At 50.1% G+C, this 21,800-nt stretch overlaps 9 protein-coding genes across 9 annotated transcripts; 6 read left to right on the top strand and 3 right to left on the bottom strand.

Moving 5' to 3' along the window:
* Positions 1–537: 537 nt before the first annotated feature.
* T310_4038 (Glutathione synthase) lies at positions 538–2,194 on the top strand (the record flags this gene model as incomplete). The annotated part of the gene is made up of 2 exons (XM_013473032.1): positions 538–839; positions 949–2,194. 2 exons carry the CDS (start codon positions 538–540, stop codon positions 2,192–2,194), a joined length of 1,548 nt encoding a protein of 515 aa, XP_013328486.1.
* Positions 2,195–2,616: 422 nt separating this feature from the next.
* Positions 2,617–3,858, bottom strand: T310_4037 (uncharacterized protein; the record flags this gene model as incomplete). The annotated part of the gene is made up of 3 exons (XM_013473031.1): positions 2,617–3,202; positions 3,256–3,460; positions 3,618–3,858. The coding sequence occupies 3 exons, from the start codon at positions 3,856–3,858 to the stop codon at positions 2,617–2,619; spliced, it is 1,032 nt and encodes a 343-aa protein (XP_013328485.1).
* Positions 3,859–4,269: 411 nt separating this feature from the next.
* Positions 4,270–6,187, bottom strand: T310_4036 (uncharacterized protein; the record flags this gene model as incomplete). The annotated part of the gene is made up of 4 exons (XM_013473030.1): positions 4,270–4,351; positions 4,547–4,622; positions 4,733–4,932; positions 4,995–6,187. 4 exons carry the CDS (start codon positions 6,185–6,187, stop codon positions 4,270–4,272), a joined length of 1,551 nt encoding a protein of 516 aa, XP_013328484.1.
* A 1,871-nt stretch (positions 6,188–8,058) lies between these two features.
* Positions 8,059–8,824, top strand: T310_4035 (uncharacterized protein; the record flags this gene model as incomplete). Its single annotated transcript, XM_013473029.1, has 2 exons — positions 8,059–8,110; positions 8,166–8,824. The coding sequence occupies 2 exons, from the start codon at positions 8,059–8,061 to the stop codon at positions 8,822–8,824; spliced, it is 711 nt and encodes a 236-aa protein (XP_013328483.1).
* Positions 8,825–9,346: 522 nt separating this feature from the next.
* T310_4034 (MFS sugar transporter) lies at positions 9,347–11,637 on the top strand (the record flags this gene model as incomplete). The annotated part of the gene is made up of 6 exons (XM_013473028.1): positions 9,347–9,372; positions 9,438–9,566; positions 9,620–9,900; positions 9,958–10,102; positions 10,159–10,808; positions 10,874–11,637. 6 exons carry the CDS (start codon positions 9,347–9,349, stop codon positions 11,635–11,637), a joined length of 1,995 nt encoding a protein of 664 aa, XP_013328482.1.
* Positions 11,638–12,553: 916 nt separating this feature from the next.
* Positions 12,554–13,665, top strand: T310_4033 (Uncharacterized protein; the record flags this gene model as incomplete). The annotated part of the gene is made up of 3 exons (XM_013473027.1): positions 12,554–12,738; positions 12,811–13,163; positions 13,538–13,665. 3 exons carry the CDS (start codon positions 12,554–12,556, stop codon positions 13,663–13,665), a joined length of 666 nt encoding a protein of 221 aa, XP_013328481.1.
* Positions 13,666–14,103: 438 nt separating this feature from the next.
* Positions 14,104–15,953, bottom strand: T310_4032 (UPF0187 domain membrane protein; the record flags this gene model as incomplete). The annotated part of the gene is made up of 5 exons (XM_013473026.1): positions 14,104–14,459; positions 14,526–14,699; positions 14,750–15,240; positions 15,334–15,418; positions 15,620–15,953. The coding sequence occupies 5 exons, from the start codon at positions 15,951–15,953 to the stop codon at positions 14,104–14,106; spliced, it is 1,440 nt and encodes a 479-aa protein (XP_013328480.1).
* A 3,278-nt stretch (positions 15,954–19,231) lies between these two features.
* T310_4031 (Integral membrane protein) lies at positions 19,232–20,254 on the top strand (the record flags this gene model as incomplete). The annotated part of the gene is made up of 3 exons (XM_013473025.1): positions 19,232–19,422; positions 19,478–19,751; positions 19,889–20,254. 3 exons carry the CDS (start codon positions 19,232–19,234, stop codon positions 20,252–20,254), a joined length of 831 nt encoding a protein of 276 aa, XP_013328479.1.
* Positions 20,255–20,791: 537 nt separating this feature from the next.
* Positions 20,792–21,800, top strand: T310_4030 (4-aminobutyrate aminotransferase; the record flags this gene model as incomplete). The annotated part of the gene is made up of 4 exons (XM_013473024.1): positions 20,792–20,882; positions 21,206–21,461; positions 21,521–21,556; positions 21,612–21,800. Coding segments are annotated over 4 exons (572 nt in total), but the record flags the coding sequence as incomplete, so codon positions are not given.

The raw sequence follows: 21,800 nt of genomic DNA, 5'->3' as shown, positions 1-21,800 counted from the left end.
TTGCTATTCAGATGTCTTGTCAGTCCTGTAGTTTCAGAGTTGTGGCGACTTCGGCAGTAAGCAGCGAGCTTGTAACAGTGCCAAAGTAGCGCGGGTTGCCATGTACGCACGTAGACTTGCGCTTGCGGGATCCGGGGATCAATTTGTGGGGGTAGCAAAAGCAGATCGCAAAATCAGAGCCAGGGCATCCCGAGCTGCAGCGACCACCAACGCGACTGCGGAGAGGCCTCTGGCGCTCAGACGAGCGCTTCAATGCACGCCAGCTCCTCGTGGTCGACGCGTCGGAGGACGAGGAGGTTGAAGGCGTTTGCCGCTAGTCTCGGACCCCGTTTTCTGCCGGCGGTGGGCAAGGCGGTGAGCGAGGTGGGACCAAATCGGGACGATTACCAAGCCCCGCGATCACGCCTTCTTGGCTGGGGCGAGAGAATGATATAGCGTCTGCTGACGCCGTAGGAGGCGTTTTCGCGGAGATCTGCAGGAAGATACTCTATTTTGAGACTGTGATGTGCTTTGTGCGGCTCTAGAGAGATAACGAGAATGGCCCAGTTAATCCTCGCCACTTATCCTCCTCCGTTGGACCCCGCGCAGGAGCAGTTCCTGGTCTCGACGATCAAGGACTGGACAATTCAGAATGGCCTCACTGTCAGGCCGCCTCCTAATTTCGTTCCGGAAGAGGCCGGCCAAAAGGGAGTGTTGGCAACGAATGCGCCAGTAACACTGTTCCCCAGTCCGTTTCCGAAGTCGTGCTTCGAGGAGGCAAGAGCCGTCCAGACTGTCTATAATGAGTTGTACGCAGAGATATCACGCGACGAGAAGTGGCTTGGGGAGATTATGGAAGAGTGAGGATTCTCCCCCTCAGTTTGGCAGTGAATTCAGAAGTCAAGGCCTGTGAATCGGCTATAACGATGATTCTGCGCCACGTGACTAAGAATAAGCGACATTCTGTAGGCTCATCGACGTCGACGACTTCATATCGAACCTGTGGAAAGTGCACCTTGCCGTCAAGAAGGAGGGATATGTGCAGAAGCTCTCGCTAGGACTCTTCCGATCCGATTATATGGTCCACACGCCACCAGGATCGACGGCTCCCTCTCTGAAACAGGTGGAGTTCAATACCATCTCATCTTCCTTCGGTGGGCTGTCATCACGGGTGACTGCCATGCATACAGAACTTCTGTCTTCACCGCCAGGCTTTCCAATTAGCTATCCGCGGCATACTCTCCTTGATGGCAAGTTGCCACCCGAGAATACCGCAGTGGAAACCCTAAGCGCTGGACTGGCTGCGGCACATACTGCTTATGGATCTTCAAAGTCGTCGCCGTCACTTCCACTATGTATCCTTTTCATCGTTCAAGAGAACGAGCGCAATATATTCGATCAGCTAGCGCTCTCGACGCGCCTGACAAACTTCCATAAGATACCCGTCTTTCGTCTCAAGACATCAGAGATTCTGGACCGCACCTCCATACCGGCTTCCAATCCCTCCAGGCCCCTAGTCTATACGCCACCTCACTCTCGGTCTACGCCATTCGAAGTGACGACTGTGTACCTGCGAAGTTTTTATGCTCCGACGGATTATAAATTAGACCGCGACTGGGCTGCCAGGACTCAGTTGGAACGCTCTGCAGCTATCAAATGCCCAACAGTCCTCAATCAGCTCTCTGGCTGTAAGAAAGTCCAACAGGTTCTTGCTGATCCTAATAGAGCAGATCATCTTGCCAGGTTTTTACCTGGCAAAGATCAAGCGACTGTTGCGAGGATACGCGAGACCTTTGCACCGCAATATGACCTGGCCCCTGGCGGTCGCGGAAGAGAGCTAGCGCTAAATCCGGAAACGGCGGCAAACCATGTGCTTAAGCCGCAACGAGAGGGAGGAGGCAACAATATCTACAAGACTGATATTCCCGAATTCCTACGCTCCACCCCAGAGACTGAGTGGAAGCGCTGGGTGTTGATGGAGCTCATCCAGCCCCCAGCTGAGGCCAAGAATATCGTGCTCCGGAGCGACGGTCAAGTCGTAAGTGGAAATGTTGTTGGCGAACTGGGGATCTTTGGGACCATTCTATGGTCGTCAGACGGAGAGATCCTGCACAACAAAGAAGGTGGGTGGCTGATGAGGACTAAGGGCAAAGAAAGTAATGAAGGAGGTGTAGCCGCCGGGTTCTCTTCGCTCGACAGCATTGTGCTTTACTGAGTGGTCTTACTGCATGGTCCATTATTTGCATGATAGATGAGAATAGCACTGTATTCTATCTGATTTCGCTAGAATAGAAGTCCTTGCATCCTCAGAGTTCGACCTACCCAGAATACCTAGTTGTGATCTGTAGTATTTCAATCCCAATTCCATTCAACAAAATAAGGGTGGGCATAGAGGGGGAATTATCGTTAAATGAAAACGGGACAGAATGAGAGGAAATGAAGAAAACAAGAAACCATAAACAAAGACAGAACAGATAAGAAAGTTTTACACCACTACTCCAACAAACAGTTCATGCGTAGATGTAGTGTTTTGGTGTTTGGAAAAACGGACTTGAAGATAGAGCAGTCTTCTGAATCCGCCCATCAACCTACCTAGCTATCTGGCTAGGGAGGGGACAATTTCTCACGAGAGAGATCTCATTCATTGCTCTCTACACTCGCTATCCGCAACCGTCGAACACGCTTTGACCCCAGTCTACCATTGGATGGACGTTTCTTGGACGTTTTCAGGATGTGCTTGCTCGCAGCCGGATCCTTGGCGTAGAGAACCTCCCAGCTCTCGAGGCCTTCCTTGAGCGCCTGTTCCGCGAGCTTGTAGAAGAAGTTTATCGCCGCGGCGGTGCGTGGGCTGGGCACATGGCGCCGCTGACCATTCTCGAGGAAGGTGTCGAGGGGATAATAGCGATAGGGTGCGTTATCATCATCGTCATCGTCGTCGCCGTCATCAACGTCGACAAGCGTTTTCGCACGGAGGCGGAACGGCGTCATACCAGGCGTGTATTCGATGTCCATGGTCGTATTGTGCCATATTTGGTCCGTTTCCACCCCTCGACGCGCCTGAGTTCTGCCCGCGTGATCTTCGAGCGGCTGTTCGACCAGCAGGACAGGCCCAGCGGTCCTCTCGCTTCGCGCTCTCGACGCATGTTGAGGGTGTTTTCCGTAGGCAGCTTGTCCAGCTCGCCAACCATGCGCGCGATGATGTCCTTGTATGTCAACCGCGGGTCTGTTCGCGACCAGTACTCCAGAAGCCATCCGGGCACTTGGACGGAGATGTACCGAGGGAGGAAGGAGAAGTTGCGAAGCGGTGTGCCATCTGCGTTTGTCACGATTTTGCCCCCCTCGCGCAACGGGAAAATATGGCCAGTCTGCTTGGGCTGAGAAGGCGGATCTAATCTGAAAAGAATGGGAGGGAGACGGGCTGCAGAAAACCGTGAATGATGCGGGTGTACGCATGTATGAAGGGGTCCTGGAGGCTCAGAATCTAGATGTATTTGATTTCGTGTCAGCATCTATATTTCTAGCATGGACTGAGAAAGATGCTACCAACGCGGACATAGAGAGCTGTATTCATTGGTTTCGTGAGGATCTGGTTTCTTGTAAGCAACTGTCAATAAGTAAATCTTATTAATATAATGTACCAGTGCTTGAATCTTCGTCTGGGGAATCAGATATGCCTATTTCTTCACCAAGACTATTCAGGGTGTCATCGTCGATGTCTGAAAGAGAGCTGCTTGACAGTGAGTCTTCGTATTTGTCTTCCATTTGATCTTTTACTGAGATGGACGACGATGCACGAGGCTCATCTCTCTGATCGCGGACAGCCTTCTTCTGTGTTGGCCGACGATACAATGCTGACTTCTGTCTCTTTTGAGAGCCCATGGTAGGCACGAGACAGGTCTGTGCAAAGACACTCTTTGTAATGGATTGTGTAGAAGAATGCAGGTAGATGTCAAATGTCTGAGACTGTGTAGCACGCGTAGGGCAAGATAGTAGCAGAAACAAGCAAACAACCCTTCTTTGCCTGCTTTGAATCTCTGAGTGAAGATCACTCTGGACTAGTAATAGGATTAGCATCTCCTACGTGATGCACATTTAGAATTCCAAGAACAAGAATATGCAGATAGGAAATCAGCCAGCTTGACAAAATGAGAATTATCTTCTTTCAGCGCTGAGACATGGCCCTTAAATACAAATAGTCGTCTCCATATCTGCAGTGTCAGTGGCTTGTAGATGTGGTAATTCTATACCAAGGAGTTTTATTTTTACTCTTTTTTGACCCCCAGGCGTACCCTATTCTTGTAATTCGTAGTCTTTATGATAATCTCTGGAAATCTCCTGCTCGAGGAGAAGAGTCCATAAGTTAATCGTACAACTTTTTTTTATTTTTTTCTGTCAAGTTATTTCTAATCGTACATGCCTTTTTTTTTTCAATTTTCACCTTTTTCGTCTTTTTTTTTCTTTTTTCAATTTTTTTCTCCTTTTTCCCCAAGAAAACATGCTGATAAAAAGAATAAAACAAAACAAAAGGCAAAAGGCAAGAGTCATCAATCGTCAATCAAAATCTTACAGTTCTGTCACCAATTCTTCATCAACGTTCCTTCTCTCCCAGAATCTAAACACCAGAACTTGTGTTTGTATCCTCACTAATCTCTCACATTTACTGCCATGTTTGTTTGTCAACCAGGTGGATTTATTTAGGATCCGTGCCAGCGCCGCAGAGTCCTCATGTGCATGCGCCACATCGCTTCCTCACGTTCCCTTTCCCGCTGCTGTTCAAAGAACTGCTGGTATGTGAGATTATTCTCTCTGAGGTATTTCCAAAGGGGGTCTTCATTCCTGGTAGGGTTCAATCTAGGCGGCACAATGTAATTAAGTTCTGTGAGCTCATGCTCTGTCGGATCTGGATACTCAAATGGAAAGTAGTTAACCGTGCGAGTAATGGGTGCCGGGGGGCTGTAGAAAGTATGTTAGCTGAATTTTCACAGGCAAATAGAATGGTCTGTGCTGAAACATACATCATCATGCGTGGTGCTGTACGCCATGCACCGTAGGTTATTGTGGCTTGTCCACTATAGCCCGTTGCAGTTTGCTCACCAAGTCCTACTGCAGGTTGACTGCCAAAGCCTGCAGGTTGCCCACCAAAGCCCATTGAAGGTTGGCCACCAAGGCCCATTCCAGTTTGTCCGCCGTAGCGCATTGGAGCTTCCCTGCCATAGCCAACTGCGGCTTGTTCACCATGGCCTGTTGCAGTTTGCCCGCCGTTGCCTGCATGTTCTTGAATTCCTGGCTTGGTGACGCTCTGTTCAGTGGGTTCTCCTGGCATCATTCTCCTTGGTTGCTTTGTTGGAGTAGAGAAGAGCGAGTCTGGAGGCCCTCTCTTGGTGGATTTCGTCCGTGAAGCTTGGAAGGATTTCAGAAGGCTTGCATGTTGTTCTTTCGAGCTAGATGATGGTTTCGAGCTAGAAGGTGGGCTCGAGCCAGAAGGTGTAGAAGATGGTGCAGCAAACGCGGCTGTGAGGGAAGACGGAGGGCTAGGTTCAGCAGACGATGACTGCGATTGCTGCAGTGCTATTGTAGCGAGCTGCGCAAGCCGCTGAGAAACAGCTGCTCCTTCATCAGGGTGAACATGGGCTTGCCAGCTTCCCGGGAGAGGAACTCGTCCACCAGCTTCCCCCTTTGCAGGATCGATGAGACCTGGCGTCAACCCTCTTGTGGTGTTGCGGGCTGGGTCGATGCCACGTGCCTTCAGCTCACGGGTGAGGGCAGCAATCGATGAGCCTGAGCCCCAGAGGGCAACCTTGAAATCTTTGCGGAAAGATTTTCTGCGATACTCAAGTTCTTCAACTCCAACATTACAGTTTGGATGCATTCGATCAACGAAGTCCTGCGGCCTGATGCGGCGGTCCATACGAAACCACGCTTCCATCCGCCAGCCTTCGACCTGGGACGAAATCTGCCGTGGCAGAAATGGAAAGTGCCTAACTCTCCGGCCAAAGACTTCGAAGTCAGTCAGAGGCACCTCAGATCTTGGCGTTTTATGCTCGTCCTCTGGCCTGAGGACATACAGGATTGCTGGAAGATTGGTGATACTCCAGTTTGACTGACCCGACTGATATGCAGTCATGTCCCTTAACGGAAATGGACGTAGGGGAATCTCGATCTGCTGTGATCCCTCCTGTGGCTCCGGAGACAGCTGTCCTGGAGCCATTCTTCCGAGTTTCAACGAGAGCACAGTTCTGAAGACAATATCTTTGGGACAGCAAGGTATGGAGGTGTTGTTAAGCAGGTCAACCAGCTGAAGGATGTGTGCCCCTGGAGGCCAACAGCTTTCTTTCTTTGACTGTAGACAGAAGAAGAGCCGTCTCTGAGGGATGAAACAGAAAATAAGGCAAGTATGGATGGATTTCTTTTGGAAAATTGCTTGACTGACAAAGGGGTTCCAACACAAACAGGGATATCTAGACAGACAGACACCTGATAGACCCTATGGATCAGATCAGAAGTCTCCTGTCTGGATGAAGTTGGGAGGAGTCGGTGTTGGCAGAGTAGGGATGAGAGGTTTTGAAAGAGACCTGTCATCCAAAGAGCCAGACGGATGCTCTCTTGTTTATTTTGGTTATGGCAACGCGCTAGCGCGGTGTCCTGAGAGCATTCACAGGCGATTTGGACGGGACTTACCGCCCGTCACTGTCAACAGACCTTCTTTGTGGTTTCTCCTGCTGTCATGGGCAAAATGCAATGACTACTCATCCAATACTTCACGTTCGAGCCTCGGATGCGTCACTGTCAACTGGGAAAAAGAAAATTGATATGAATGATAAAGATCCGTCTGCTGTATTTGTGAAGACATCATGGACTGTGATATTCCCCAAATTTTTTGGAGGCCCTTGGACTGTATATTGGCTGGCAGAAACAGACCCGGAGAGGGAGGAGCACCAAAAGCGAGGCATAGCGCAATTCTTTCGATCCTTTTGGCATTGCAATTTTGGTCTATACATAATGGAAAGACATATACACGATGAGGATACAATTGCTTCTCAAAATCTGCGCATTTGGTATGAAGATGACTGTGATATAGGGTATAAAAGACCACCAGACACGGATATAGAACAGAATTTTGGCAGTATGCGTCAGCAAACCCTTCAATTCTGTTTCTCAGACGTCAACAGGATCATACCGGCTGCAAGTCCTAGGCCAGCGTTCCCGTATATTTGATCTCTTCGATATTCTCACTAGATGTATGGGCCTCGATGGCAAAAAGATGTGGTATTATTCAAGTTACCATTTTGGGTAATAATTTAATTATACCTATATCTATACGAACAGACCTAACAACAACATTTTATCTGCTCATTGTATGAATTGTTGCTGCCGTTATCTGTGACGATACCTGTCTTGGGACAGAAATTTATTGTCGAGATGTCTTAAGTACCAACTGGGTTTATGTTGAGTTAAGACTTGGGGTGTTCCATGGAACATTCGACGGGAAGCTTTTCCTCCGACTCGCAGCGCCCTAGCCAAGCTAGCCTCGTTCCCGTCCAGCTGACGGCTCGCATCAAACCACCTCGCGAAGGGTTCCCTGGCATCGCCACTGCTCTTAGTTAAATTTAGTTAAATTAATGCTGCTTGGCGGCGTTGTACGACATGCCTGTTGCGTCTGTCAAAACCTTGTGCAATCTGTTATACGTTTGTTTCGGCGTGGCTGATGTCGCACAGTGCTCCGGATTCGAACTCTGTTCCTTCTCACGTGCACCTCTGCCACATGGCCAGCGATCAGATTACGCGCTTTTCTTTGTTTTTCTCTTTAGTTTTAGGAGATCGACATTGATCTCTCAGATAACGAGCAGCAGCATACGAAAATGGAAAGAATCCCGCGCCCACAAAGCAACTGTCGTTTCCTTTTGGGGGAGCGTGTCGAGCTTATCCGAATTAAGTTGACACCGTTTACCAACATCGCATGCGGACCCACGCGGGGATCGACTTCGACTTGACATGATCTGCCTCCAAAGCTGCTGCGAGGTCGGAGACAATCTTTCCGACAGACCAATGAGCGTGATATACTCTCACTCACGGCGGACAATGTTCAGTGGCAGAGCAGACGCCTGGCCAGCTTTGAAATCGAGCAGGACATGTAGGTGGCTTCCCGAATTACATGGGTGCATGTACATACAGTACATTGCATGTAGGTTGTTTCTCCCCCGCACTGGTGTACTTTACACTGGAGAAATTTAACGGATTAACGCCGCGCGGCCATCTAGAGACCGTGGTCATCGCCGATCTGACGAGGCTCTCACCCATCGAGATCGCCCCGACGCGAACGTTGACTAAGAGAGCTCTGGCGTCCGGTCAGATGACGGCGGGCTCTGCGGGGATTTCCGGGGCTGCGGAATCGACTGCGGCCTTGCACGCTCATTTCTATTCTAAGCAAGAATCAGCCGGCCTAGGGCTGACGCCAGCGCCCACAAAAGGCAAACGTCTTTCAGCTGGAGCCTGGAGGCGACAGCTTCAAGTCCGGATCGGTGCTGCAGCCAAGGACGCCACAAACTATTGGCCATCCAAGGCCTCGAGGCTATGCACCCAGGTCTACGGAGTTCTCAACGCCATGCTGCTGCCGGACCCAATAGCTTATCCGGTTCTTTGTTGGATTATTGCCCGTACAGTCTGCATTCGCAAATTCTCTCATCAAAAACTCTCTTCGAGGTACACAAATACGGCGCGTGACGGCCTAACTATGGAGAAACCAGCCCAACCCATAGACAAGATGTATTCCCAGAAACGGCACAGCGGAACATCCCGCTGTCAAGCCTTGCGGTTACAACCCTGCGATTGCTGCCAGAGGCACTAGCCGGACTCTTTAATTCCTCCATTTACCAGGGCGAAATGAGCGGGGCTGACAGGGCGCATTGCACCCTGATTGCTAGCGCCCTGATGAGACCAATTGACCATGCCCGCCAATCATGGATGATGTATTTCCCCTAGATGACCTCGAGTCCAGGGTGTCATGCCATTAACTGCAGAGGCCTCGCTTGCTAAAAATCACTCATCAGCAGTTGCTATTGGTGCCCGTATGAGTGGCTTTGCTGGGTTTCGATCCACTGGCCCCAGTCGCCCCAAGGCTGTCAACACGCGGCCCCGTGGAGTATCGCCTTTTTGCTCGGAAAACTCCGTCCAGGATATAAATCCCTGGCCTTTCGCCGTAGAGTGTTTTGGTCCGTAGGAAGTTTCCTAAGACTGTCTCCGTCACCAGTCAGTCCTTCGTCACTACCAGGAGTTCCTTCTGAGTCACAGAGGATCCTTTTAATCACTACTGCCCCGGTACTTCTCGGTGTCCTTTCGATTCTTAACTGTCTACACCCTCGCAGTCACAATGAGCAAAGAAGAGAGCGTGGAGATGTATGTATATTCTAAGACGCGTATCCATACCCGTACTTCCCCCTTACTAACGTTTGCGATCTCAGCGACGAGGGAACCCCTCAGCCTCCTAAAGCTCCCAACGAGGCGACCGATGGCCGGCGCCCTTCGATCTTTGCAGACCAGCGTCGGCGTAAGCAGAGCGTTGCTGATCTGACCGAGAACGTCACTGGAGAGTACGTTGTCGTACCGTCCCCGGAGTCTGTTTGATGTCATCTGACCAGGACAGGATCAAAAACCCTCTTGTTGGAATTCCCAAGGAACAGCTTCTTCAGGATGTTGAGAACTATGCCAACGAGTACGGCCTTGTCGATATTCTCCCTCTTCTGAAGAAAGGAGCCCTCGTCGCTCAGAATCCTCGCAATTTTGAGGCGATCGAGGAGCTCGAAGAGGACGAACGTCAAGCCTTGCGCGAGGAAGTCACCCGCCGTTGGAAGCATCCTTTTCTTCTCTACTACACTATTGTGCTGAATTCTATCGCTGCTGCTATTCAAGGATGGGATCAGACCGGTACTGCAGCAGCCACTCCCGAGTTGCACTAGCTGTCGACTAACAGACACATACTAGGTTCCAACGGAGCGAATCTCACCTTTCAGGCCGCTTTGGGAATCCCAGACGACGGGCCTCAATGTACTAATGCTGGTACTTGCAGCAAGAATGCGTGGATCGTGGGCTTCATCAATTCTGCTCCTTACATCTCTATCTGCATCATGTAAGCCCATTCTGCTTTTCTTTTTTTAAGCTAACTTCACTAACCATATAATGTAGATTCGGCTGGCTTGCTGACCCTCTCAACCACTGGATTGGCCGTAGAGGAGTGATATTCATCGGCGCTATTTTCAGTCTCCTTGCTCCGATCGGTTCTGGTGTCGTTCAAACCTGGGGTCAGCTTGTAGCATGTCGCATTCTGCTTGGCGCTGGCATGGGTCTGAAAGAAGTCACGGTTCCTGTCTTGTCTGCTGAGAATGCCCCAACCAACATTCGTGGTGGATTGGTCATGTCCTGGCAGCTCTGGACAGCATTTGGCATTTTCCTGGGTACCTGTGCAAACCTAGCAGTCGTCAACGTGGGCACAATTACCTGGAGGCTGCAACTGGGCTCAGCCTTCATTCCCGCCGTGCCCCTTGTCCTGGGAGTCTGGTTCTGCCCTGAGTCTCCTCGATGGCTCATGACGAAGAAGAACCACGCCAAAGCCTACCGGTCCCTCCTTCGACTGAGGAATACCCCGCTTCAAGCTGCTCGGGATCTCTATTTCATTCATGCCCAGCTTGTACAAGAGGAGATTCTGATCGAAGAGGCTGGTCTCAGCAAGTCGGTGAATATGTTCACGCGGTTCGTTGAATTGGCGACCATCCCACGAGTCCGTCGCGCGGCTCAGGCTTCTGGAATCGTCATGATTGCTCAACAGTTGTGTGGAAGTAAGTTATGCATCCAGAGAATTTTTTTTTTCTTTTCTTTGTCGGCTAACAGTTATATCTCACAGTCAACATTATTTCTTTCTACTCTTCCACCATCTTCTCTAAAGCGGGTGCGAGCAACATTGGGGCGCTTCTGGCATCTTGGGGATTTGGGTTGATCAACTTCCTCTTCGCTTGGCCGGCAGTGTACACAATTGACACCTTTGGACGGCGTGGCCTGCTCCTATTCACGTTCCCGCAGATGTGCTGGACTCTGCTGGCCGCGGGTTTCTGCTTCTGGATCCCCGATTCCAGCAATGCCCACTTGGGACTGATCGCCCTGTTCATCTACATCTTTGCCATGTTTTATTCTCCCGGGGAGGGCCCAGTTCCGTTCACGTATTCGGCAGAGGTCTTTCCACTCTCCCACCGAGAAGTTGGTATGGCGTGGGCTGTGGCGACAAACAACTTTTGGGCATCGATTCTCTCACTCACGTTCCCGTACATGCTCAATGCATTCCAGCCTCAAGGGGCATTCGGGTTTTACGCGGGGCTCAACTTTATTGCGCTCATCTTGATCTTCCTTTTCGTGCCAGAGACGAAGCAGCGCTCTCTGGAGGAGCTGGACTATGTCTTTGCGGTGACGACTCGCCGGCACGCGAAGTACCAGCTTACCGAGGTTCTTCCGTGGTGGATCAGGCGTTACATCTTCTGGCGCAAGGACGCAGTGTGTCCGGAGCTGTACCACACCGACCTCGATGAGACGTACAGTCATGCGACTCCCCCGTCGCCGAAGAAAAACGAGGCAGCGGATGTGATGCCTGAAGAGGTCCACACCGAGACTGTCTAGTCGACATCCATCTTTCGACGATGGGCACAAGATCAGTCAGCTTTGACATGCCAGTTCGATCTGCTCTCTGGCTTGTCAGTCCCTTCTTTATCGATCTTCGATCTGTTTCTGATTGAGATTCACTCTTCACATTCGCCTGGAACTAGCGGTCTACTTATTAGTACTGCCACATTACTATGTACTCTAATTTGAGACATGGAGGTAAACTAGCTAGTGGTTTTAAACAGAAAAATTAAAAAAAAAAAGTTGGCTCATTAGACAGACGTTCAAGTAATCTCCATTTGTAAAGCAAGATTCTTCTGAGTACCTTAAGTAGGTTAAAAATTCGGCAACGCTCCGCACTAGATCAGCAGAATCATGAAAATGACACACACGACTGTAACTTTAGCAATCTACCTAACTCTATGAAGTCGTAGGGGAAAAAAAGACTATACACTATCCTGTTAATTTAGGACAACCTTGTCCGGCCAGAGTCAGACAGGAGAGGGGAAATAATGGGATCGGCATCGACATCGCGATCGCGATCGGCGTGATTAGCGCCAAACTTAAAAATTCTATTTTCCGACCTTTAACAACCTACACCTTACCTACCAGGTACCTAATTACCTCATGCGGAGTAATGCACTCAACGCAAATAATGATGAAAATAAATAACTAATGATTTTTTTTAATATTCTCGAAAGAAAGGGGAATAGACGTCTTTGCGTTTGTTCTATTCTATTGTCAGTCTGACGAGTGGATTGGATTGCAATCAGTCAGTCGGTCAATCAGTCGAGTCCGTTCAGCTCCAGCTAGCTAGCTACCATCGATCCCTACGAAGGAGCAAGTTCATATTTGTCTGTCGCTTTTACATACATGATACTTATCCAAGCCAAACTTTGCCTGTCTGTCTGCCTGATTGATTGATTGATCAAAAATGGCGGAGGCGATGATGGACGAGAGTCAGTCTCAACATCAACAAAAACAACAAGCGCAGACACAGACACAGACACAGCCGCCATCTACAAAAAGAAAAGCCGAGTCGAGTGATCACCGGGATCGCAGCAACGTGATCCATTTTACGTCACGCAATCCGCTGTGGACGTATCTCAAGCTGCAATTGTATGTACATGTACCAGGACCCATCCTTCCCAACATAACAACACTCGGGCATTTACTAAATGACATTCCTAGAATCACGCACCCACTCTCATTATCAGCCGCGACCCTAGACGCCGTCACAGCGCGGACATATCTCACCTCCGCCCTGTCGCAATTCCTTGGATTAACCGGCACCGCGATCCCGATCGACATCCTCAAGATCGAAAAGGCGCGTCGCGGGGATGTCTTCATGTGGATCCGCGTGCCGCGCGAGGACGTTGCCGCTGTTGTATCGGCGCTAAGCTCGTGGATTGGTGGTAGCACTAGCACCAGCACTACCAGCAGCACCAGCAGTGCCGGCATCGGTGTCGGCGACGGCGGCAATGTCGCGTGGAGGGTGTGCGCAAAGGGGAATTTCCTTGGTGCGCTTGTGCATGGTTCGGGGAGTGAGCTGTTTCAGCCGTGAAGGGATCAGTTCGGGTCAGATCTGAGGTATGACTGACTGTCGGGAGGGGGATTGTCCTTTCTTCACGATGTGTGTGGTGTATACTTCCAGTCGGCGTTTAATCAGAAGATCAAACAATTCATCTTCTCACCGAGTGCGCGACGACCGATCGATCGATATATGCCCTTTCCTTCGACGAGCAGGGCTTAGCGGGCCCTTTCTCGACACTGATATATCTGGGTTGGATTGACGATAGTGATGGTTGCGCACCCTCATCGAACAGAGACAGACAGACCATCGCCGCATCATCGAATCGACCTGGACGATCCCGTAATGACAGAATTCTATAGATAACTGGCTTACTTACTCAGATAGTTGGCTTAACCACGGGACCGCGCGCCCAGGGTCTGGCTGATTTTGAGAAAGAAAAAGTTACATTACGCTGGTCGAGATGTCACGGCACACGACAGGAAAGCGCTGATCAGTCGAAACTGTGTATGTAGATAGATAGATAGGAGGAACAATGACAATGACAATGATAAAAAAAACTTCTCTCTCCTTGTTCTACTCGATGAACTTATATCATAATGCTATAATGGTTGCACTGCTGAGGTAGGTTATTATCATCAAGGCAGATTTGATTGTATTGGAAGTATCACGCCTTCAGGGACACCAAAAAGAGAAAAAGAAAGAGAGATGAACACCAGGCCGCCCAAGATATTTTATTTAACCCTTTTTTTTCTAAAGAAAAAAGATGATCAAACAAAGAAAGAATGAATAAATGAAGAACAAGTCTAAACGCCAAAATCTTTTTTCCCCCCAGGTGTAGAAAAAACAAATCACCGCCCCGCGAATTGATAGTAAACCTTTTTGTTTGATTTTCCAGAGCATTCCGTAAGTAAACTTTTCTTCAATCGATAATGACAATCGACACGACAAATCTATCTTATTTCAATAGCTTCCTCGTCATTCACGACAGCAGTTTTCGAAGAGGACGACTCAGCGGACGTAGTAGGCGGCTGAGTGCGGACCTTGGTCCTCAGCGCGGCACGGATCTCGTCGACGCTGCGCTGCTTCCAGCTGTCGTAGCCCTTAAGGCTCAGCGGGTATAGGACGAGGTTGTCGCTGCTGTTCATGAACTGGCTCATCTTGGGAGGAGGGCTGGCCGTGATGATGTCCAGCTCGGACGCTAGCTGTCGGCAGTAAGTATCCAGTGGCAGGTCGTTCACGTCGACGCCAAATGGGTTTTCGAGGTCTCGACCAATGGCAACGAGGCTGAGGATGATGTATGCAGCGACTGGACAGGCGTCAGTTCATTACATTGTACTGTGCAAAGATGTCTTCTGAATATGGGGCTACTCACCAACAGAACCCGGAATCGTAAGCCATTTCAGCGACGGGATCAGCTGGAATGGAAGCACCAAGATATAGATCCAGGCAATCTGTGAGATGGCAATGTTGTATGCTTCTGGCATGGGCGTATCTCGCACCCGTTCGGCCCCGGTCAAGACTTCATTCAGAGTAGCCACCGAACCGACTAGGCAAGTTAGAAACCATCCGAGAAATTATCTTCAGGTAAATTCTTACTGAGTTGGCTCTGGTGATTCGATGACGACAGCGTCCCGTTGTTGACGCACTCATCGATGTAGGCGGATAGGTAAAGCAAAATCTCGAGCGGCAGATGTCCCAGCGGCTTCGTTGCTCGCTTGATCAGTTTTCTGGGATTTGACTCCGCAAACGACACACCCAGATACTCTCCGGTCGCCTTCCACGGGGTCTTTTTGCGCGGCTCAACCATTGCGGGGTCATGAGCTTCTTTGGCGAAGGTGTCCAGATGTCCGACCAGTCCGACGAGATCCTTGTAGGCAATGTCTGGTTCAAACCGCAAGCAGTGCTTGAGAGCGACGGCAAACGCGAGAATGAGATTTATCGCAGTACTGCCGACCGGGTTAGAGGATGACCGAATTCCGGGTCCCGACAAGATGGGAAGATATACAGTTTCCCCAGAAGATCTTCCTTCCCTTCCTCTCCTTCGCGTTCGTTGATGCTCACCCAGATTGTTCGAGCCATGTGCCGAGCTGTTTGGATCAAGAGAGCCCAATATTTCCGGCCATCTGCATATCTTCGCCGTGTCAGTGGATGTTTGGTCGAGAATGGTCTTCCGGAATTACCTCTCGTATGCGGTCGAGCTTCGGAACGATAATGCCAAACCGACGACGAAACCGAGGACGGTCAGCAGGATATTCGAGACTTCCACTGAGACAGTGTTAAACCAAGTCCACCACTCTCAATTTGGACGCGACACCCACAAGGATGGACCAACACCGACACGCAAGTGATCACGGTCGACCAGGCGGCCATAAACAGGAGAGGAAGAATCAATCGAGGCAGGACGCTGCCATGCATTCGCATGAATGTCGGCCATTTCGAATGTCTGTCGAGATCACGAGGACCAACCTGCAGCCATCACCAACGTCAGTCGCCAGTCCTTTTCCAAAGCCAAACCGTGACGCACAAAATAGTGTTCTAAGTCGGTGGACCCATGATGTAGCATATGCATATGAGACTCTAGGACGCTCTGCTGAGCAGCGGCAAGTTCGGTGAAAGAGATTGGGCGCGATGAGGCTTTGAGATGAGGAGAATCCTGCTCCTTCTGTGTGTGAACGGTAGGTTGGCCATTATTGTTCTGATCATGAGAACGGACATCTGCTGGCACTGGAGCAGGGCCGTCTGAATCCACGGCGTTTTGCTCTGCGGAGGCACCGCCAGAAGACCCCGATCCAGAATCCATGGCCCGCGACAAATTAATAAAATGAATAAAACGAAGGTAAATTAAGGTCGAGCCAGGCCGACACTCTTGAAATGAATCGAATCAAAAAGAAATAAACAAAAAAAGAGAAATGTCTATTTAAAAAAGAATGAATGAAAAAGAAACTGTGGCAGTGTTTGAAAACAAGAACAGGCAAGGGAATGGAAGTATAATATTAAGCCGGGGAAGAGGCTCCAGCCTCGTGCAGCCCACTGGCATTATATTCGTTGCACAACGTTAAACAGCTCCATCGCGAGCTATTTACAGAAGTCTTTTGCAGCAGATGCAGGCGATTGTTTCAAATGCTGGCGGAAGCGAATCACAGGGCAGCAAGCCCGCTGGGAAGCAGCCACCGGGGCGGGAAGACCCGCGCTGGCAGCTCTGCCAGCCCAGAAAGGCAGGGGCCAAGCTTAATCGCGAGTCCAGAACCGCGCCTTCCCCTTCGGTAGGTACGGGGACGTTGAGGGATCCGGGGAGGGCAGGAGCGAATTCGATTGTGAAGACAAACAGCTGCATTGCACGACGATAGAGGGGAGAAGCATGTTCTGCTCGACTGATCTCTCCAGAGTATTATATGGATTCTCTCTCTTTTTTTTTTAACTATTCCAGTGCAATGAATTAGTATAAAAAAAGAACCTCGCTCTTTCTTTTTATTTCTCTCCTTACTCCGTATTTTCTTCCTTTTCTTAACTCTGAACATCATGATTTATAGAACCAAGCGCATCCCTGTCTTTATCACCACGTCACTAAGTGGCGTCCAGTTCTAGAACGACACCAGGCATCGGTGGGGCAGGTTGCATTGGCTGCGTGGCTGCCATTCTTACGGCGTACTCCGGGCACTTGCTCCGAAGTGCGAGTCGCTGTCTTGGCCTGTCTCACCAAGGACACCAGGCCAACTTAAATGCCTCCTCTTTCTCCCAGACGCCAGCAACCCTTCTTAAGGCGGATTGACCGTCAGGATCCAGGTGGCAATTGTCAGTCTTTCTGCGCCGCAAACGAGGACTTCGGAGCAATCTGCAACTAATCCAACTGATATGGATTTTGGATTGAGTGCCTAGCAGTAGGAGTTAGTTGCCTACCTACTCCATATTCTTGCACAACCTAAGTGCTCCGTGTTCCAAGAGGCAGTCCTATAGGTCCTGCAGGGATAACGCCTAGTTCTGCATTCCTCGTCCGGTTTCCGTTGTATCAATCTTTTCATAGTTCAGCGCCACTTAATATTGCTGGACTTTAAGATCATCAGAGACGAATCCTATTAACAATAATGAGCAGTGCTCGGAAGAATGCTCGCCACTGTACACTCCCACTCACTCACAAGTCATTGCTGCACAGGCCAAGTAGAGTATGCAATTCCTGCCTGACTGGTGCACCATGCCTCCAATCCCCTCTTCCCGACCTTTCTGCACGCTGCATGACGATGTAACCCCCACGCAGTCGAGACACATGGTCGGAGATTTTCATGTACGCTGTCCTATCTGCCGTGTCACGTGTCTGCGTCAACCTTGGCAGACGCAGTCATCAGTTGCGGATATGGACAAGGCCTTGGAACGTCTTGCCTTGCTCAATGGCATGAGGGAATATTATTACTGGTTATGGAAATGATTTTTGGCCTCAATGGCTATGAACTGTGGGCTTGACTTATTTTAGAGCAGATCCTCCTAATCTCTGATCTGCACACTTGGTGGGTTTCTGATCGTCTTACCACTACTCAGTACGGAGTACTCCGTCCTCTTCAAATAAATCCATAACTATATTACTCCAATGTGGCTCACCATATCAGTTGAAGCGGATAACTTGTAAAGATTATATCCGGTTGCCAGTGGTCTGTGCACTGGCAAAATTTACGGATTCTGGAGTATGCGAGTCGGACTTTATTATTCCTTCGCAACGGCCAGAGCAGAATTCCTTTATTGACAGGAAAGCCACAAACAGGATTGCAGAATCTATTCGGACCATCCTATGTTTGTGGCTTATCAAAACAAGAGAAATGACAGGTAGTACTACATAGCTAACAACTCGATCGCAATCCTCTCCAAACCTTCCTTCCGTCGAGCGGCAATTCTCGCATCGTCGGCATCGGAGTCGGCACGGGAGAGCGTCCTGTTCCGAAAAAGGCAATACTTTAATGATCAAGGCCGGATCAGCCAGTCAGCGCTGCGTCCCTGCGCAGCCGAGTCCCGCAACGGCGGCTTCTTTTCTGTGCCTGAAAGCCGAGACTATAGTGTTTGTCCCGTGGGCGACGGTGGATCCCGCCGATGAGTGCTTTACCTGCAGGATCGACGATCGCAGAGGAACCATCTTCGGAGATGCCTAGCCACGCCTTCTCTGCCAAATGAGCCTTTGTCTCCTCACAATCCACCTGCGAGCGACAAGGCTGGGTGGCGCTCTAACTATATGATTGCGTCTATCAGGTCCCAAGCAGGCGAATGAGCGTCATTGACTGGAGTAAACTCCGGATTGCAATGTGGTGCGACTGTCGTATCGCAGTGCTTCTCGCTGAGAATTACCCTCTCCATGATCATCGACAGCGCGCAGCGACCACTGAGGGGTGCCCGTCATGGAGAGCACAGATCAGCTGTCACGCTACTTTCTCATGTGGATGATCGGTCTCCACAAAAAGGGCAGAATCCCATAAAATGAATCTGTGAGCCCTTCATATTCTCTGCTTCCCCTCGTTGACGTCTGGTCTGGTTGACAGACTGCTGTCCCTCCAAAGGAGCCCTTGAGGGGTCGTTTACGCTGTTAACAAGAGATTTGTCCATCTCAGTTTTCTACGAATTGCTGTCCTATCATACGATGCAACCCCGGGGGAGTTAATCCCTACACACCCTGCTCATCCTATCATCGTCGCGCTGCTCTGTCTGCAAATATGCAGCTGCCTCCCGAGAGTGTGATAGCCTCGTGGCCGAAGCCAAACTATGTCGACTATCAAGCGCGGGGATCTGGACTCCTTATCGTGAATGTTGTCTTCTCAGCGCTCGCAACCATCTTGGTTGCGCTCCGCATCTATACCCGGCTCAGGATCACAGCTACTTTTGGTCTCGATGACATATTCTCACTTCTTGCTTTGGTAAGGACTTTTTTATTTTGCAAAATCCTGTCTTTTGTTCACCCATTCTTAGCTAACGGGGCAAACTTCAATCTAGCCAGCAGCAATTGCGATGTGCGCAGCCTCTTCCATTGCCGCGAAAAACTACGGCTGGGACCGTCATATCTGGGACGTGCCTCTTACGTGGCTGCCAATGACATTCAAGCTCACAATGGTCTTTCAAATCACTTTCTCAGTGGCATCACTGTTTACAAAGCTCTCCCTGCTGTGGTTCTGTCGTCGTATTCTTGGAGCTGGGATCAAAGGACCATTCCGAATCTTCAACTACTGCCTCATTGCAGCCATGGTCGTGGTCACATTATTGTCTCTCATCCTTATCTTCATCACCATCTTTCAGTGCATGTATGTCCGCCTCTCCGCCTATGATATCTGGCCGGATGCTAACTGCCAGCAACAGCCCTGTCCACGCCTATTGGGACCTGAATCCCACGTATCCCCATCACTGCTTGGACGGAAACACCGACCGTGTTCGCTGCGAGTGTGGTCAACCTCTTCAACGACTTTCTCACCACGGTGGTCCCGATGCCTTTGATCTGGAGACTGAAACTCCCAGCTCGCCAGCGTCTTGCCGTCATTGGCATCTTTGGCCTGGGTGTTTTGGCCAATGTTGCGGGTTCTGTGCGGACGTATTATGTGTGGAAGGCCATGATCGATTCGTACGATCAAACCTGGTACGCATGGCCAATTGCCGTGGCGGGAGCGATCGAGATTAACCTGGGAATTGTACGTTTCATCAGCGTAAAAAAAAAACAGAACATACACCTGCATGCGTATTGAGAGAAAGTCGCTAACCAAATCTGCAAAACAGATCTGTGCTTGTGCACCTTCTCTCCGGCCACTGATCGCCTCCATTCTTCTTCGTCTTTTCCCATCCTTGAAGGAAAGTACCTCCTACGGCCGCAGCCGTGGGACGGGAAAGCTCTGGAATTCGACCAAGAATTCACGGATAATGGTCCGATCAGGGTCACGAAGAGATACTCTGGACGGGGGTAGAGATGCCTCAACAGACCAAATCAAAATCATGCGCACGGTAGAGATGGAGACTTATTACGAGCGCCATGAGCCACACCACGATCACCCCAAGGGAGGATTCGTGGACATCGAAGGTGCTGGGAACCCGGATACCAGATCAAAGTCGTCATCTAAGTCAATCCAGGAGTACGGAACCATATGAGCTATAACGACAGGCGGTGGAAATGGGTGTTTCTGTATGGGTATATATGGGTGGAAATGGACTTTTTGTGATATCCCCGATGTTGTTTATATTGTGTGGCTTTACTAGCGGATTTCTTATGTTTTATTTCTCCATCTGCGGTATATCTGCGGTATATTATATTTTGGAAGTTTCAGCATGAGGTCCAGGCGGGAAAAAAGAAGGCAATATACTGTGAATTAAACTGCAGTTAAACTCACATTAATCTAACTCGTGACCCCTGATGCATATTTTTCAGACCGAAATTGGACTATATAAGTGTCTCATGAAGTATTTCACGCGATCTAGATCAAAGTCGAATTGTTTGGAGTGTGTTGCTGTAGCACCCTGTGGACCATAGCTTATCTAGCGACCCGGTCTTGGCGTGAGATTATCTATGACCTCACCGCCTTGTTGACTTCTGGCAGGTTCTCAGCATCTTTGTCAACAGACTCCGTTATAAATCAACTGGAAAACAAAGAAGCAAAACCATGATGCATTTACTGGAAAATCTTTTCTATGGCGAGGAAAATCCATGAGCTATCGCGTTCCACGGCCAGCTCCATCGCAGAGCTGCCGGACCGTGGAATGCGTCGACTTGCCCGTCTGGGTTGGCAGGGGCATTTTCTCGGCGCCGGGGCCTCCGTCGGGCCCTGCTATTGGCCGACATCGCCGAGCAGCAGCAGCAGTATCGCGGGGCAGCTCCTGGAGCTGGTCGCCGCAGGGCTATAAAACGCGTCCAGCTGCGCCCCCTCACCGACTGTAGAATAGCTGTTCTGTGTCGAGGATTCTCGTTTCTTTGGCCTGCCATTGTCGTGTTCTGCGATTGCTTCAATTCCTGATTGTTGACTGGTTGCTCAAGTGGTAAGACCAGACCATGGAACCTTTGTGATTGCGATACTTGAGAATTAGATACTTACACTCATTGATTAGTCTGGACAATGGCAGCTGTCTTCCGCTCAAGCCTGAACCTCAGGCCGGTGGCCCGCTTGCACGCTGCCCGCTCCTTTAGCACTGCCCCCCTTCGACGGCCTGAGCAGCCATACTTCCCGAATGAGCCCCAAGCTCCTATTGTGAAGACGGCCATTCCAGGCCCGAAGAACAAGGCCGCCGCGGCGGAGCTGGACGAGGTCTTCGACATCCGCAGTCTGAACTTGCTTACGGACTACTCGAAATCCGTCGGGAATTAGTATGAAGCTGAGACGCGCCCCAACAACACAGCATATCACAGCTAACCCTTCCAACTAGCATTGCTGACCTGGACGGCAACGTGCTTCTCGATGTGTGAGTGTCAATTGGATTGCTTGTTTGCCTCTCAACAGGGCTGATGTCGCCGCAGATACGCTCAGATCGCTTCTATTCCCGTTGGCTACAACAATCCTCGCCTTGCTGAGGCAGCTACTACTCCGGAGATGGTCAGGGCTCTGATCAACAGACCCGCCTCCGGCAACTTCCCCTCCGCCGAGTGGTCGCACATTTTGAGGACCGGTCTCTTGAAGGCTGCTCCCAAGGGCCTGAACCAGGTCTT

Source organism: Rasamsonia emersonii (genome assembly GCF_000968595.1).
Source record: "Rasamsonia emersonii CBS 393.64 chromosome Unknown ctg1118621760094, whole genome shotgun sequence".
Lineage (NCBI taxonomy): Eukaryota > Fungi > Ascomycota > Eurotiomycetes > Eurotiales > Trichocomaceae > Rasamsonia > Rasamsonia emersonii.
The sequence above is the reverse complement of the archived record's forward strand: the minus strand, read 5'-3'. Positions and strand labels throughout refer to the sequence as shown.